This window comes from Phyllostomus hastatus, unplaced genomic scaffold (genome assembly GCF_019186645.2).
Source record: "Phyllostomus hastatus isolate PE091 unplaced genomic scaffold, TTU_PhHast_1.1 phas_contig_159, whole genome shotgun sequence".
NCBI lineage: Eukaryota > Metazoa > Chordata > Mammalia > Chiroptera > Phyllostomidae > Phyllostomus > Phyllostomus hastatus.
Genome location: NW_025333640.1, coordinates 1518492 through 1530616, shown reverse-complemented (window position 1 = coordinate 1530616; position 12125 = coordinate 1518492). Strand labels below are relative to the sequence as shown.

At 56.4% G+C, this 12125-nt stretch overlaps 1 protein-coding gene across 7 annotated transcripts; it reads right to left on the bottom strand.

Annotated features, from left to right (window-relative positions):
* Positions 1-903: 903 nt before the first annotated feature.
* Positions 904-11527, bottom strand: TINCR (TINCR ubiquitin domain containing). 7 transcript variants are annotated; one of them, XM_045831447.1, is made up of 3 exons: positions 11206-11527; positions 9227-9316; positions 1009-1141 (listed from the first exon to the last, which is right to left on the bottom strand). In XM_045831447.1, exons 1-2 carry the CDS (start codon positions 11463-11465, stop codon positions 9313-9315), a joined length of 264 nt encoding a protein of 87 aa, XP_045687403.1. In that variant the 5' UTR covers positions 11466-11527; the 3' UTR covers positions 1009-1141; positions 9227-9312. The 7 variants fall into 7 exon arrangements, with proteins under 7 accessions (XP_045687397.1, XP_045687403.1, XP_045687400.1 ...); XM_045831444.1 differs by having other exon boundaries at positions 9227-9312; XM_045831443.1 differs by lacking the exon at positions 1009-1141 and adding an exon at positions 7143-8565 and having other exon boundaries at positions 9227-9312.
* Positions 11528-12125: the final 598 nt, after the last annotated feature.

The window sequence follows — 12125 nt, the reverse complement described above, 5'->3', positions numbered from 1 at the left end:
TTGGTGGGAGGGTGTAAAGCCTCAGTTTGGAGGTTCACAGAGAAAGCCTCCTGCAGACATGTGCCCTGAGTTTGGAGATCCAGGGGGATTCACACATGAAAAGGAAAGGCATTCCTGATGGAGGGAACCACCTAGGCAAATGCTTAGAGGTCCAAGGAAAAAAATCACAAGTTGCAATCTCACCTGAAACCCAAGGTGGCTCTCCTGTGCAGAACAGCCTTTCTGGGCTTTGCAAGCCAAGATCTCAAGTTGGAACCCACTCCGGTGTACGCGGTGGGGCCCAGGAGTCAGGCGAGCTCCAGGAAAATGAGGGTAGGGTAACAATAGGTTGTCCATCCCCAGAGCTATTGTGAGGAGATGAGCTAAGAAGTGTGTGTAAACACTTGGCACATACTCAGTGCTCCCAGAGCAGCTGCTGTTACCACCGTTCCAAATAAGACCATGTAGATCATTTTTCAACAGTTACCTATTCAATACATATCCCCTCAAATTTATATACACCGTGTATCCTACATATATACGGGTTTTCGTGGCAGCATATAAAAGTGCATTTTTAAATAAATATACTTTGTTAGAAAAGAATGGGGTAGGTTTAGAGAAAAAGACTTCTCTGCCTGTTCTGAGCCCAGTAATTAACCTGGAGGGGCTAATTAAGATTGGGTTTCCACTCCGGCCACTCAGCGCCCTCCCTTCTGGCCTTCCTTCTCCCCCAGGACGGCCCAGCCTGGCCCACCCCCGCCAGGGCCTCCCTCCTTTGAGCCCACCAGATCCCTGGGCTTAATCATCTAGAATTAGGGTTCAAGCAGACGTCTTGAGGGCTGGGCGGGGAGGCTGTGCTGCGGGAAGGGCCTCCCAGGCGCTGCCAGGACCCGGAAGAGGGTGAGGGAGTGAGGCCATGTGGAGCCAGCGCAGGGTCGGGTCCTGCCCATATTCGATACTTCGACACTTGGTCCATTGTAGATGCTTTTGCATTCAGTGTTTTTTTTTTCAATTGCTGCATTAAAATAGTATTTATCCAGATGGCTGAATTTGGTGGAGTCTCCTTAAATGTTCTGGGCCCACTGTTGCTCTTCTCACCCGATCCCACTCCTGACTGCCGCCTGGAATCAGGAGCGCGAGCCTCCGAGACGGAAGTCCAAACCTGCAGAGAACATTATGAGTTTATTCGAGCCAAACTAATGACAATTGCCAGGAAGCAAACTCTCGAAGAACTGAGAAAATGCTTCAGTGAATGACATTTTTGCAGCTTATTTCATACATTAGAATCAAAGGAGACATAGGAGGGTTACATGAAATCCACTGGAGGTAGATTAGGGAGGCAGGAGAAAGCAAAATGGGAAAACCTCTGTGACTGGATAAAAAGTGAAACTTGGAGGCACAAATGTCTCGTACGTTGATGGGTACGGGTAGTCACTGACCAGCATTTGCAGCACGCAGAGATGGTATTTGGGGAACAAGATAGCAAGGGACTGTTCCGTAATCTCCTGCTCTGGGGTGGTGGCTGTGCCCGGAGGGGTCTGGAAAAGATCACTCTGACCTTCCAAAGGTATGTTTTCTTAGAAGCAAAAGGACAAGAGACAGGATCACTTAGGTAAAGACTGACCTTTGTGAAGGAAGCTACAGGCCTAAGACGTCACTACCAGCCATGACCCTCTTTTAGTTAGAAATGTTCCCTCAGACCCTCCCCTGTGGTTATTTCCCATCTCTGAGCTTGTAAGTCCTGCCTCGGGGGCCTCCCTGGGTTTGTCAGGGTTTGTATGTGGCCACTTTTCATCCACAGCCTCAACCCTCTCCGAGGATGGTCTATTACTGGACCCATTTTATGGATGGGAAACTGAGGCCCAGAAGGGCAAGTCACTGGCCTCAAGTCAGTGGGCTAAGGGGAGGCAGAGGCAGGTTTAGAACCCTGGCTTGTCCTGAATTCAGAGACAAAGCAACCAGCCTCCCCCAGCCCCTCAGAACCTTTGTTCTGGCTAAACCCACCTCCTACCACCCATCTAGGAAGAAAAGCCCAAGTCCTCCTCCACACAGCCCTGCAGGACCCGCTGCCTGACCCCCCCCCCCCTCCCCGCCTTTGTCTCTCCCCCTCCCTCACTCTGCTGAGCCCCATGAGGGGCCTTCTTGCTGTTCCGCTAACAGGCCAGGCGCGGTCCTGCCTCAGGGTCTTTGCACTGGCTGTTCCCTCTACCTGGAACACTCTTTCCCTTCATCTCTCACCTGAGCTCCCACCTTACCGAGGGTAAAAGCCCTAGTCCTCCTCCTCACTGCCCTCAAAAGCAAGGAGATCCACAGAGGGCTGTGGACAAGAGAGGGGTGGAACCTGACTCAGGTGCTCACAGGTGCCCTCTAGTGGCTTCTGCTGGGAGGACAGATTGTGGGGGATGAGGGTGGGAGCTGGAGCTGGGGGCCAGGGCGCGGAAGACACTGCTCTGGCCCAGGCAAGTGATAACCATACAAATCATACCCCCTAATTCTACACTGTCCAACGTGGGGGCCACTGGCATTTAAAATGTTACTAAATTAAGATGTTCTGTAAGTAAAAAACACACACCTGTTTCTAAAGACTTGGAATAAAAAAAAGAAGGTAAAATAGCTCATTAACAATTTGCATATTGATTGCATGTTAAAATATTTTGAATGTGTGGAATCAAATAAAACACATTATTAGAATTAATTTTACCTACATACTCTCATCTTTTTCCTAGTTGCTAGCAGAAAGTTTTAAATTACACACCAGACAGCGCTAGGCCAGCTGATGTGGTTTGAGTTCTAAGATTCTGCCACCTTGGCACAGCCCATGGGGCAGTGTGTGTGTGGGGGGGGGGTTCCTGTGCGCCTGCAGGGGTCAGGCAACCTGAAATCTGCAGGAAAAGTAAGTAGTTCAGACAAAGTGCCGGTCGGTCCTTTGCGGCTGTTGTCTCCGATGAATCCTTGAGAACAGACCTCTTTTTGCGGTTCACCATCTGGCCCCCTCTAACAGAGAGGGACCTGCACCTGGGCTCGGGTCCTGCCCCGGCCCCCCCCGAGCTCACTTCATTCTGCTGGCAGCAGCGGTGGGAGAGGAGGAGTGACGCCTCCAAAGTCACCTCCCTGTTCCCGCCCGCACTCTGCTGGCGCCAGGTGATTCCCCCAAGAACTGCTCCCTGACAGATGAGGATGTCCTCTCCTCCCACTTTCCAAAGGAGAAAACTGAGGCTCAGAGAGGGAAAGTGAGTTGCCCAAAGTGGCCCCGCAGAGCTAGGCTCTGCACCCAGCTAGCTCCACAGGGTGCCAGTGCCTTCTGGGACCTCCCCCGGAGCCAGCCGCCCAGCCGCCTCCCACTGCTAATTAACTCTGGAGAGCTGCTGGGCCAACACAGCAGCAAGGACACTCCGGTGCCCAGACCAGGCCAGTGGAGCAGTCAGTGATCAATTCTGAGTCCTTCCCATTTATCACAGTGGCAGGAGCCAGTGTGCCTGGAATCTCAACCCTGAGCCTCTGGCCCCCTTGGCCACCTGGAGCTGTGCACAGTGGTGACAGGAACGGGGGCAGCAGGCCCTCATGGAGTCTGAGGAGGGAGGGTGTTCCCGGCACCCCACTCCCCTGGGTTATTAAGTGCTGTGTGATCCAGTGGTGACCGCATAAGACCCCTGTCCAGCCTTCCCTGTGCCCACAGGCTGGCAGAGGAAAATATATATTGAATGAATAATCATCTAAAGGGAAAGAACAGAATGGCATGAGAATGGAAAACTGTGGACTTGTTGAGGGCTTTGCAGGTTCATGGCCTCCCCAAGGAAGTGACCATGAACCTGCAAAGCAGAGAATGAAAGATGAGGGGTGAGAAGAGGGTGCCCCACACTTAGAAACAGCACCTGCAGATCTCCCGTACTCTTTATCATGGGATAAAGTGCCAAGTCAGGAGCCCTCAGGGAGGCCGAGAGCCCCCACGGGCCGGGGCAGCCTTCAGTGGCCAGGCGCCACGAGTGGAAGAGGCGGGCGCAGTTTCCCGATGACCCAGGGAATGGCGGTGACGCTGCTTCCTTCCCCGGTGAGTCAGAGGGCAGGCTGGGTGGTCAGCAATGTGATTCTTTTGTTTGGTTTTTTCTTACAACTATTTTCCCCTTGGAGGGTTTTTTCAAACCCACTTGGGCACGGGGGTGAGTCAGGATTTCTCTGCCAACAAACAGCGGAGTGTGGCTGCTGGCCCAGCCACCCTGAACACCCCCTCCTCTGGCAGGTGGGGAAACTGAGGCCCCAGAGCGACGAGGACCACCCAAGGTCCTTCAGAGGGGGGCTGTGAACCGGGCCCAGGGGGCGGGTGTCTGGGGTCCCGAAAGAGGCAGAAGCCCTGCAGCGGCTGTCTCTTTGGCCGGACCTCAAGCCCCATGAGGGCCCACGGCTGGGTGTCCTGGTCACCATGCTGTCCCCAAAGCCCTGTAAGTTTGTAGTGCTTAACCAGTGATTTCAAAATGGATGGCCGCAGCAGCTTTTGCAAACTCCCAGACATCACGCTCAGGGCGCCAGGGGGAGCAGGGGTCCTCTCTGACGGGGGATGTGAGAGACAGAGATACACAGACAGAGACACGGGGAGAGAAACAGACGGTGATGGAGACAGAGACCCAGGTGCAGAGCCCGGAGAGGCAGAGAGAGTGATAAGCGGGAAGCAGATCAGGGAAGAGACGGAGAGGCAGACAGTGGCTGAAGAGAAAGGCGGCAGGGTCTGGGCCGCCACTAACCAGCAGAGGAGACTTTGTGTGGATTACAGACAGAAAGACCCCCCCTTCCTGGCGTCCTCTCGCCGCCTCAGCCGGGTGCTTTGTATAGTGAACAACCTGACCCCTGTCTGGGGCAGCCGGAGCCAGCCAGCGAGGGCCAGGCCCACAGAAGTCTCTCCATAAGCGCCCGCTGAACAGACAGACAGAGAATGCCAGAACCTGGCCTGGAGTCATGGGGAGGGAGGGAGGGAGGGAAGGAGGGAGGGAGGGACAGGCAGAGACAGAGACAGAGCGGGGCTGAAGGGGGAAGGAAGTCTGGGTGCCTGCAGCTTCTGGCAGAGTCACAGGTTCCTCCTCTGGGCACTGCCTGGATTTACTTGCCACCGAGGAAAATTCTCCTTGACATTCTGGGTGCACAGACTGAGTGGGCAGCCAAGGCAGGAGGTGGCTCCTCCCCAGGACGCCCTGGGCCCCAGTGAGAGACTTGGCTGCCAAGTCTCACCCGAAACTCCTCACAGCCCAGACTTGCTGCTGGGGTGGAGCCGGGAGCCTGAGAGGCCCGGGGGTTGGGGGTGGGATTCCCCCAGTTTCATAGCCCGGAGAGGGGAGGCAGCTGTCTTGAGGTCCCCCAGAACAGGATTCAAAGGAAAAGGCACTCCTGGCAGAGAGAACAGCTTATGCAAAGCCCTGGAGGCTTGTTGAGACTGAGAGGCAAGGGTGAGGGGAAGGGCTTAGTTATGGAGTCTGAACTTCATTTTGTTTTCAAACACTTCACCTTTGATTCAATACACATTCAAAGATGGCCCCTCTGTACCTAGTCCCAACCCGGGCCCTAGAGGCAACTCCTCAGCCTGGGAGGACACACAGACCTCTCAGGTCCAAGGGTCAGGGGTGGGCAAGAAGGAAGGGTGGAGGCTGCAGGACCCAGATGACATCTGGGAGAGAGCAGCGGAGGCCACAGGGAGGTGGGGCATTGGCGGTGGGCCTTGAAAATGTAGGGGCGTGACAGGTGACAGAGACTGATAAGGGCATTCTGTGTAGAAGATGTGCACATGCAAAGGTCTGGAAGTTTCTGAGAACGAGACAAGTGTCGGGAGGGAGGAAGGGTGTGCAGTGACTCTGCCGGGCCCGAGTGGGCATGGCCAGGCCAGAAAGAGAGGGGGGGCCACAGAAGCCCAGAGGGAATTGGAGGCTGTTCTTAGAGGATCAGGTATGTCTTCAAGAAGGGGCACTGGAGCTGGGGGTTTGAAGGGTGAACAGAAGCTCACCAAACAGAGCTGGCAGGGCCTGCAAATGGAGCAGAAGGGCTATGGCCAGAATTCAAGAAATATGGGGATGGAGTAGCAGGAGAAAGATGGGTCGGAGACGTAGGGCAAGTCAACGTGAGAACTCTCCAGATCCAAGCTCAGCAGCCTGCGATTCAAGGCCAAGGAACCCCAGAACTGTCCCCCTGGGTCCCACCGAGCCCCCTTAGGCCTGCTCCAGCTACTGTCATCTCTCCTTCTTGGGTCCCAGCTACCATCCAGTTTGGCCCAGGACACTTTCTACAATGCGACTCAGGGACCTCAGGTCAGGCCTGTGACTCAGTCTTCCCATCTGAAAAATGGAGACACCAAAAGCCGTTTTTGCTGTTTATGTTCATCTCAGGACTGGGAGGACTTCAAGAAATAAATGTGAAGGAAGAGAAAACAGGAAAAAGGGAAGAAAGGGAGGGACGGAAGGAAGGAGAGGGAAGGGAAGAAGGGAAGGAAGGAAGAAAAGAAAGGAAGGGAAGTAAAGGGAAAAGAAGGAAGACAGAAGGGAAAGGCTTTGTATCCTGCTTCCAGGCCAATGCCAAGGGACAGGTCCAACATTATTATTTCAGAAGAAGCCAGAGCTGTCGAGGCTTAAGAAATGAGTGGCGATTTGCATGTGATTTGCATTAAATTTGCATAGTGTTTATTAAATGTGGAAACTCGCTGAAAATGCTTTCTCTCACACTGATCCCCAATGAAGAAGCAGGACACCCTCACTCATCCTCCACCAGGGACCCCCCCAGCTTGGGCTGGGGACTTCTCAGTTCCAGGGCTGCTGGAGCAGCAGCCCTGAGAGAGGTGCCCTTGGACACTCCATCTGTAAAATGGGCCGCGATTAGGCCACCACTTCCGCTAGGTAGCATGGTTGGCGACCTAGAGTGAACTGAGGCCCCACAAGAATGTGGCACAGGCCCTGGCAGGTAGTAGGGGCTGAGGAACAAACCTGAGGAGCTTATTAAGAGCCCCACTTTTCAACCCTGGCTGGTGTAGCTCAATGGATTGAGCACGGGCTGCAAACCAGAGGGTCATCAGTTCAATTCCCAGTCAGGGCACATGCCTGGGTTGCAGACCAGGTTCCCAGGGGGGGGCATGTGAGAGGCAACCACACATTTCTATTTCTCTCCCTCTCTTTCTCCTTCCCTTCTCCTTCCCTAAAACTAAATAAAAATTTTTAAAAAAAGAATCCCACTTTTCTGCTAAGGCCTGGAAGAATGGGCCCCCGGGTGCACATATGTGGGTGACCTGGTGACAGGAGCTCAGACCTGGCAGGAGCAGGGGTCTAGGCTGCCTCTCTCGTTGCGTGGGCAGGGGATGCACACCTCAGGCCTCAGTGTGCACCCCCTCTCCCCGTCTCTTCTCCCCACCCCCTCTTGGCTGTCTGAGCTCACTATCCCCACAGCCATGAATTTTTATCTACCTGTCTCTTCTCTGGGCCTTGCAGCCAACAGAACTCTTAATTAAAACATTATTTCTTCCCGGCTCCCATGCCTCTTCCCTGCGCCACACCAGCACCTGGAGAGTGAACACCTTCCCCAGGCCTTGCAAAGGGCGCTGCGCCCTCTCCCCACCAGCCTCCCTGGGTCTGTGCAAAGGACCCAAGGCCACGAGGCCACAGGCCACGAGGCCATGTGACTGAGGGTGAGAGATCCAACAGAGGCTCAGCTTGTTGGCAGGGGGAAGTGTCTTGTCCCCAGAATTCCCACAATACACTGCCTGGCTAGCCCCCAAGATTACCACCCAGGACACAGGAAGCCCAGGGGCTGAAAGGCAGGGGGAGCGGCCGCAGCCATGATGGACTGACCCGAGTCGCCAATGGTACGGAGTCTGGGGGCTGCAGGCTTATCTGTGGCATTGGGACCAGACAAAAATGTGTTTTATTGTCACAATAAAAACAAAGTGGGGTGGGAAAGAAAACATTACCACCCACGCCTCAGCACTCTGCCAGGTACAGGGGCCCCCAGATGGCTGCCTACTGGACCAGAACACTTCAGACCCAATCGGGAGAGCCCGTGCAGGGGACAGGGTGGCAAGGCATTATGAGGAGGCCACCTCCAAGGGTGTGGACACAGACTGCAACATGTGGAGGTGTTTGGGGGTGAGGGTGGGGGACACAGGGCGACGCTGGAAACTGGGAGAGGGCGAGGGTCCCCCAGTCTCCACCTTTAGTCATTGAGATTTCCTGAGTGACTGGTCGTACCCCACAGTCAAGGCCGTTCACAGTAGAAGGGATTTGTGGGGGTCCAAAAAAGGACAAGGTGCTCAGTGGCTGGGCAGGAGGGCATCCGAGAAGACTTCCTGGAGGAGGCTGGAATCCCAGGTGGGTTGGAGCCACAGAGAGGAGTGTGAAAGGTGCTTTAGGCAGGGGGCACAGCTCGGGCAAAGGTGTGGCCGAGAGAATGGGCACAGCAGGGGAGGCGCTGCCCTGAGCTCCTCTCTTGTCTCTGTGCGCCTCTTCGTAGGATATCCCCTGGCTGTGCGCGGGAGCCTGCCGAGGTGGTGCAGTGGTTCCCGCTGCAGACTGGGTACTCGGAGTCCCCGGGGGAGCCATGGCCTCAGGTCACACAGCAGGTGACAGGCTAGGGAGACAACGTCCTAGTTCAGTGTCAGGGAGCGGGGCTCCATCAGGAGTGTCCCAGGCCGTGGGCATCAGCTGGTCAGGCCAGTGTTTCACAGTCCACCCAGAACCTGGAGCAGCAGGAAGGGGCAAGACTATCTCAGTTCAGGCCTCTAGGAGGGCGAGATACCAGCTCTCTGGCTGGGTTTCCTTCTTCCCTGTTCCCTAATGTCCCCTCCCGATGTGGACAGGACACCTGCAGTCACCTCCTCCTTCCCCACGGGCCTGGCGCTCGCCCACAGAGATGAGGGTGGCCCTTTAGCTACAGGTAGCCAGCCATTCTTAGAGGGGGCTTGGCTATTTGAAGCCACCTGGTAGAAGTCGCAGGACTTCAGTCAGAGTACAATTGTAAGGAGTGGGTAACAGAGCCCAGAGGGGCAGAGAGATCCACCTAAGGTTACACAGCAAGTCAGGGAACATCATTCATGTTACTCAGGAGCAACACACATTAGTCTACAGATAAGTGAGAAGGCAAGGGTATTGTCCTTGCCCGAGGGTGAAAGGCACAGGGAATTGGAGTGTGGGGGGTGACACTCGACAGACGTGAGTCCCTTCTTCTCTCTGGGCCTCATTTTCTCCCACCTGTGGTGCCCACAATCCGGAAGGTCCCCGGGATGACTTACCTCCCAAAGGCTTTCCCGCCCCAGCCTGCTCCTTTAGCGGGCATCTTCAGTCCCCTCAGTCATGGCTCCACCTCCTCCAGCCCAGACTACCTGCAGGAGGGGGACAGAGTGCTACCAACTGCAGGCCAAACACAGCCCTCGCCTCAGCACTCAAAGCCTCTCCTATCTGCTCAGTGTCCAGCCGATGCATCTTCCCACATCTGCCAGGTCTTGCCTTCAGGTTCGAGATCTTTCCCTGTGCTTCCAGGAAGCACTAAGCCCCAGGAAAACGTTCTGGGCAGCCCCTTTCTCACCGCCACACAGTACATTCCATAAATATTTACTGAACACCTACTATGTCCTGGGAACTGAACTGGGAACACAGCAGCGTATAGAGAATGAGCAACAACGCCCTCAAAAAGTCTGCAGTCAGGTGGGGAAGATGGGGTGAAAAGTCAGAAAGACAGGGAAGTCGGGGGCTGCCGAGTGCCAGGGAGAAAGATAACAACAGGGGTAGGGTGAGAAGTGATCGTTTCCGGGGGATCAGGGAAGACGGCACCGGCACCAAGGTGGCATCTGAACAAAGGCCTGATGGCGCTGAGGGAGGGAGGGAGGGAGGAATGTGGAAAGCATTCCAGCCTGACAGCAACCTCGTGTTTGGTTGCATGCCTCTCTCCCCACTGAACAGGCCGTGGGCTCCATGAGGTCAGGTCTGGTCCGAGTCTCCACGGGGTCCCACTACCTGGCACATGCCCTGGCACACAGTAGGCACGCAATAAACACTGATTGCATACTGTACAATAATTATGTGCGTGGACATCTGTGGGTTGTCCAGCTGCCAGACGTTGCAGGAGAGGATGCGCTGCCAACAGCGCCCGCTCCCAGCCCCAAGCCGCCAGCCCCTGTGGGTCACCACCCCCCACCATGTCCCCCTGCCCCCGAGATCTTCCCTCTGAGAGCCTGGGGAGACAGGCTCTCCCCCCACCCACCTTGCCTCTTTCAGGAACAGCATCTGAAGCTCCTACCCTCAAAACATCACCGCAGGTGTGGCAGACCAAGCCTCGGTGGTCCGGCAAACACAGCCCCTCATAAACACCAGGGCTACACGTGGTTCCGGTGCGTCGCTGCCCAACACCCCCGAGGAGGCAGCCAGAGTTCTGGGATCAGCCCTGGCCCAGCTCCCCCACCTCGCAGCCCCAGTCGCCAAGCACCAGCCTCTGCCACCTCCCAGCGCTTCCCCAGGCCTCAGTGTGTGCTCCACCCACGGCCCCTCGTGGGTCACCTTGGCCAGGACTCCAGATGGTCAGGTCAGAGTGTGGGCAGCAAGTGTCAGGATGGGACTGTGGAGTGGGCAGATGTGCCAGGAGAGATGGATGAAGAGAGAAGGACCAGAGACTCAGAAGGACAGAGACACAGAGCAAAACAGAGACAGAAATGCACACAGAGACGCAGAGAGAGAGACACAGAGGGAAAACAGCAGAGACAGAAATGGACAGAGCCACAGAGAGACAGAAAGAGTGATAGGAAGTGAAATAAATAGGACAGCACCACTGAGAGAGGGAGAGGGGAGACAAAGAGGTCTAGAGAAAGGCAGGGGCGGCCAGAGAAAAGCACACGGGAGAAAAGAAGGAAGCAGGCAGGGGGTAGCCAGCCCCTCTCCCGGTCTCTCTCAGTGCCTGCCTCCTTCCATCCCTCTCCCCCCCGCTGGTACACACAACAGCAGTGCTCAGGCCCTGGGAGGAGGGGGCAAGAAGGACCCGTGGTCCAGTCTGCCGCCCACATCCCACCCACCCGAGCCACAGTCAACCCCTTTGTGCCCGGCCACCCGCCCCCTCCCCCAGCCCCAACTCACTCCTACGCATCACCCCAGCAGGCCCTCCCCTTCCCTGCCATCCTCTCCTAGCCCTTACCCACTCTCCACCCAGGTCGGCGGCCAGGACCTCCTACTCCCTGCCAGCCCGTCCTCCCAGGACCCTGGCCCAATGCCCGTCCCTGGCCACCTGGGGTCACTGACGAGCAGCAGCACGGAGCCGTCCTGTAGACACACGTCGCGCACCGTCTGGTGGTCGTCCAGTCGCCGCGCGTTGTAGTAGAAGGTACGCTTCCAAGAGCTCACACCCTGGCCCACCAGCTGGGCGCGCAAGTCGCTGAGCGTGTCGCGCGGCCGTACCGTGAGCGGCAGCAGTAGCGCCTCGTCCGCCAGATGCACCTTGATGTGGTAGCGCTTCCAGCGCGACAGGCCCCGCCGCAGCCCCTCCATGGCGCCGGCCGGGAGCTCCACACCCGGCCGGCCACTAGTGCCCTGAGCACCCGCCCGACAGGCCCAGCCGCCCGCCCCCGTCGCGCCTCGCCCTGCCACGCCCAGTGTGCTTGAGGGAGGCCCAGTGAGGGCGGGGCTCGCAGGGAGGGCAGACTGAGGGCCCCTCGCCCCCACCTGCAGACACCCCTCCGTTTATACACAGATGTTAAAAGTGCCTACTGGAAGTGCCATAGATAGCTGGGAACAAAACCTACGAAAAGGAGACACATGGTGAAGATAATACTTGAATACCAAGGCATCCTATCATGGGAAGTGCTAGGGAGAGAAAAAGGAGGAAAGAGAGATTGGTGGTTCTCTTGGACAGAGATCAAGGTCAAGACAGATCTCTCTGAGGAGGTGGCATTTGAATTGAGTTCTGAAGGTGAGAAGCAGTGAGCCAACCGAGCAAAGGGTCGTGGATCAAGAGTACCGCACATGGGGCAGGAACAGCCAGTGCACAGGCCCTGGGGCAGGATCGTGCTTGGTGGCTGGGGCAACAGCGAGGAGGCCCTGGTGCAGGAGCAGAGTGAGCAAGGGGGAGAGAGGGAGGAAGTGGGGTCAGGACGGTGAAGAGGGACAGGTCATACAGGGCTGTGTGGGCCTCAGGGAGCACTTGGGCTT

Coding starts and splice junctions, on each gene's coding strand:
- TINCR (XM_045831441.1), bottom strand. CDS start 11,465: ATGGAGGGGCTGCGGCGGGGCCTGTCGCGCTGGAAGCGCTACCACATC. Junction 1,142..11,205: donor CTGCTCGTCAGTGACCCCAG/GTGGCCAGGGAC, acceptor TGTTCTCTGCAG/GTTTGGACTTCCGTCTCGGA.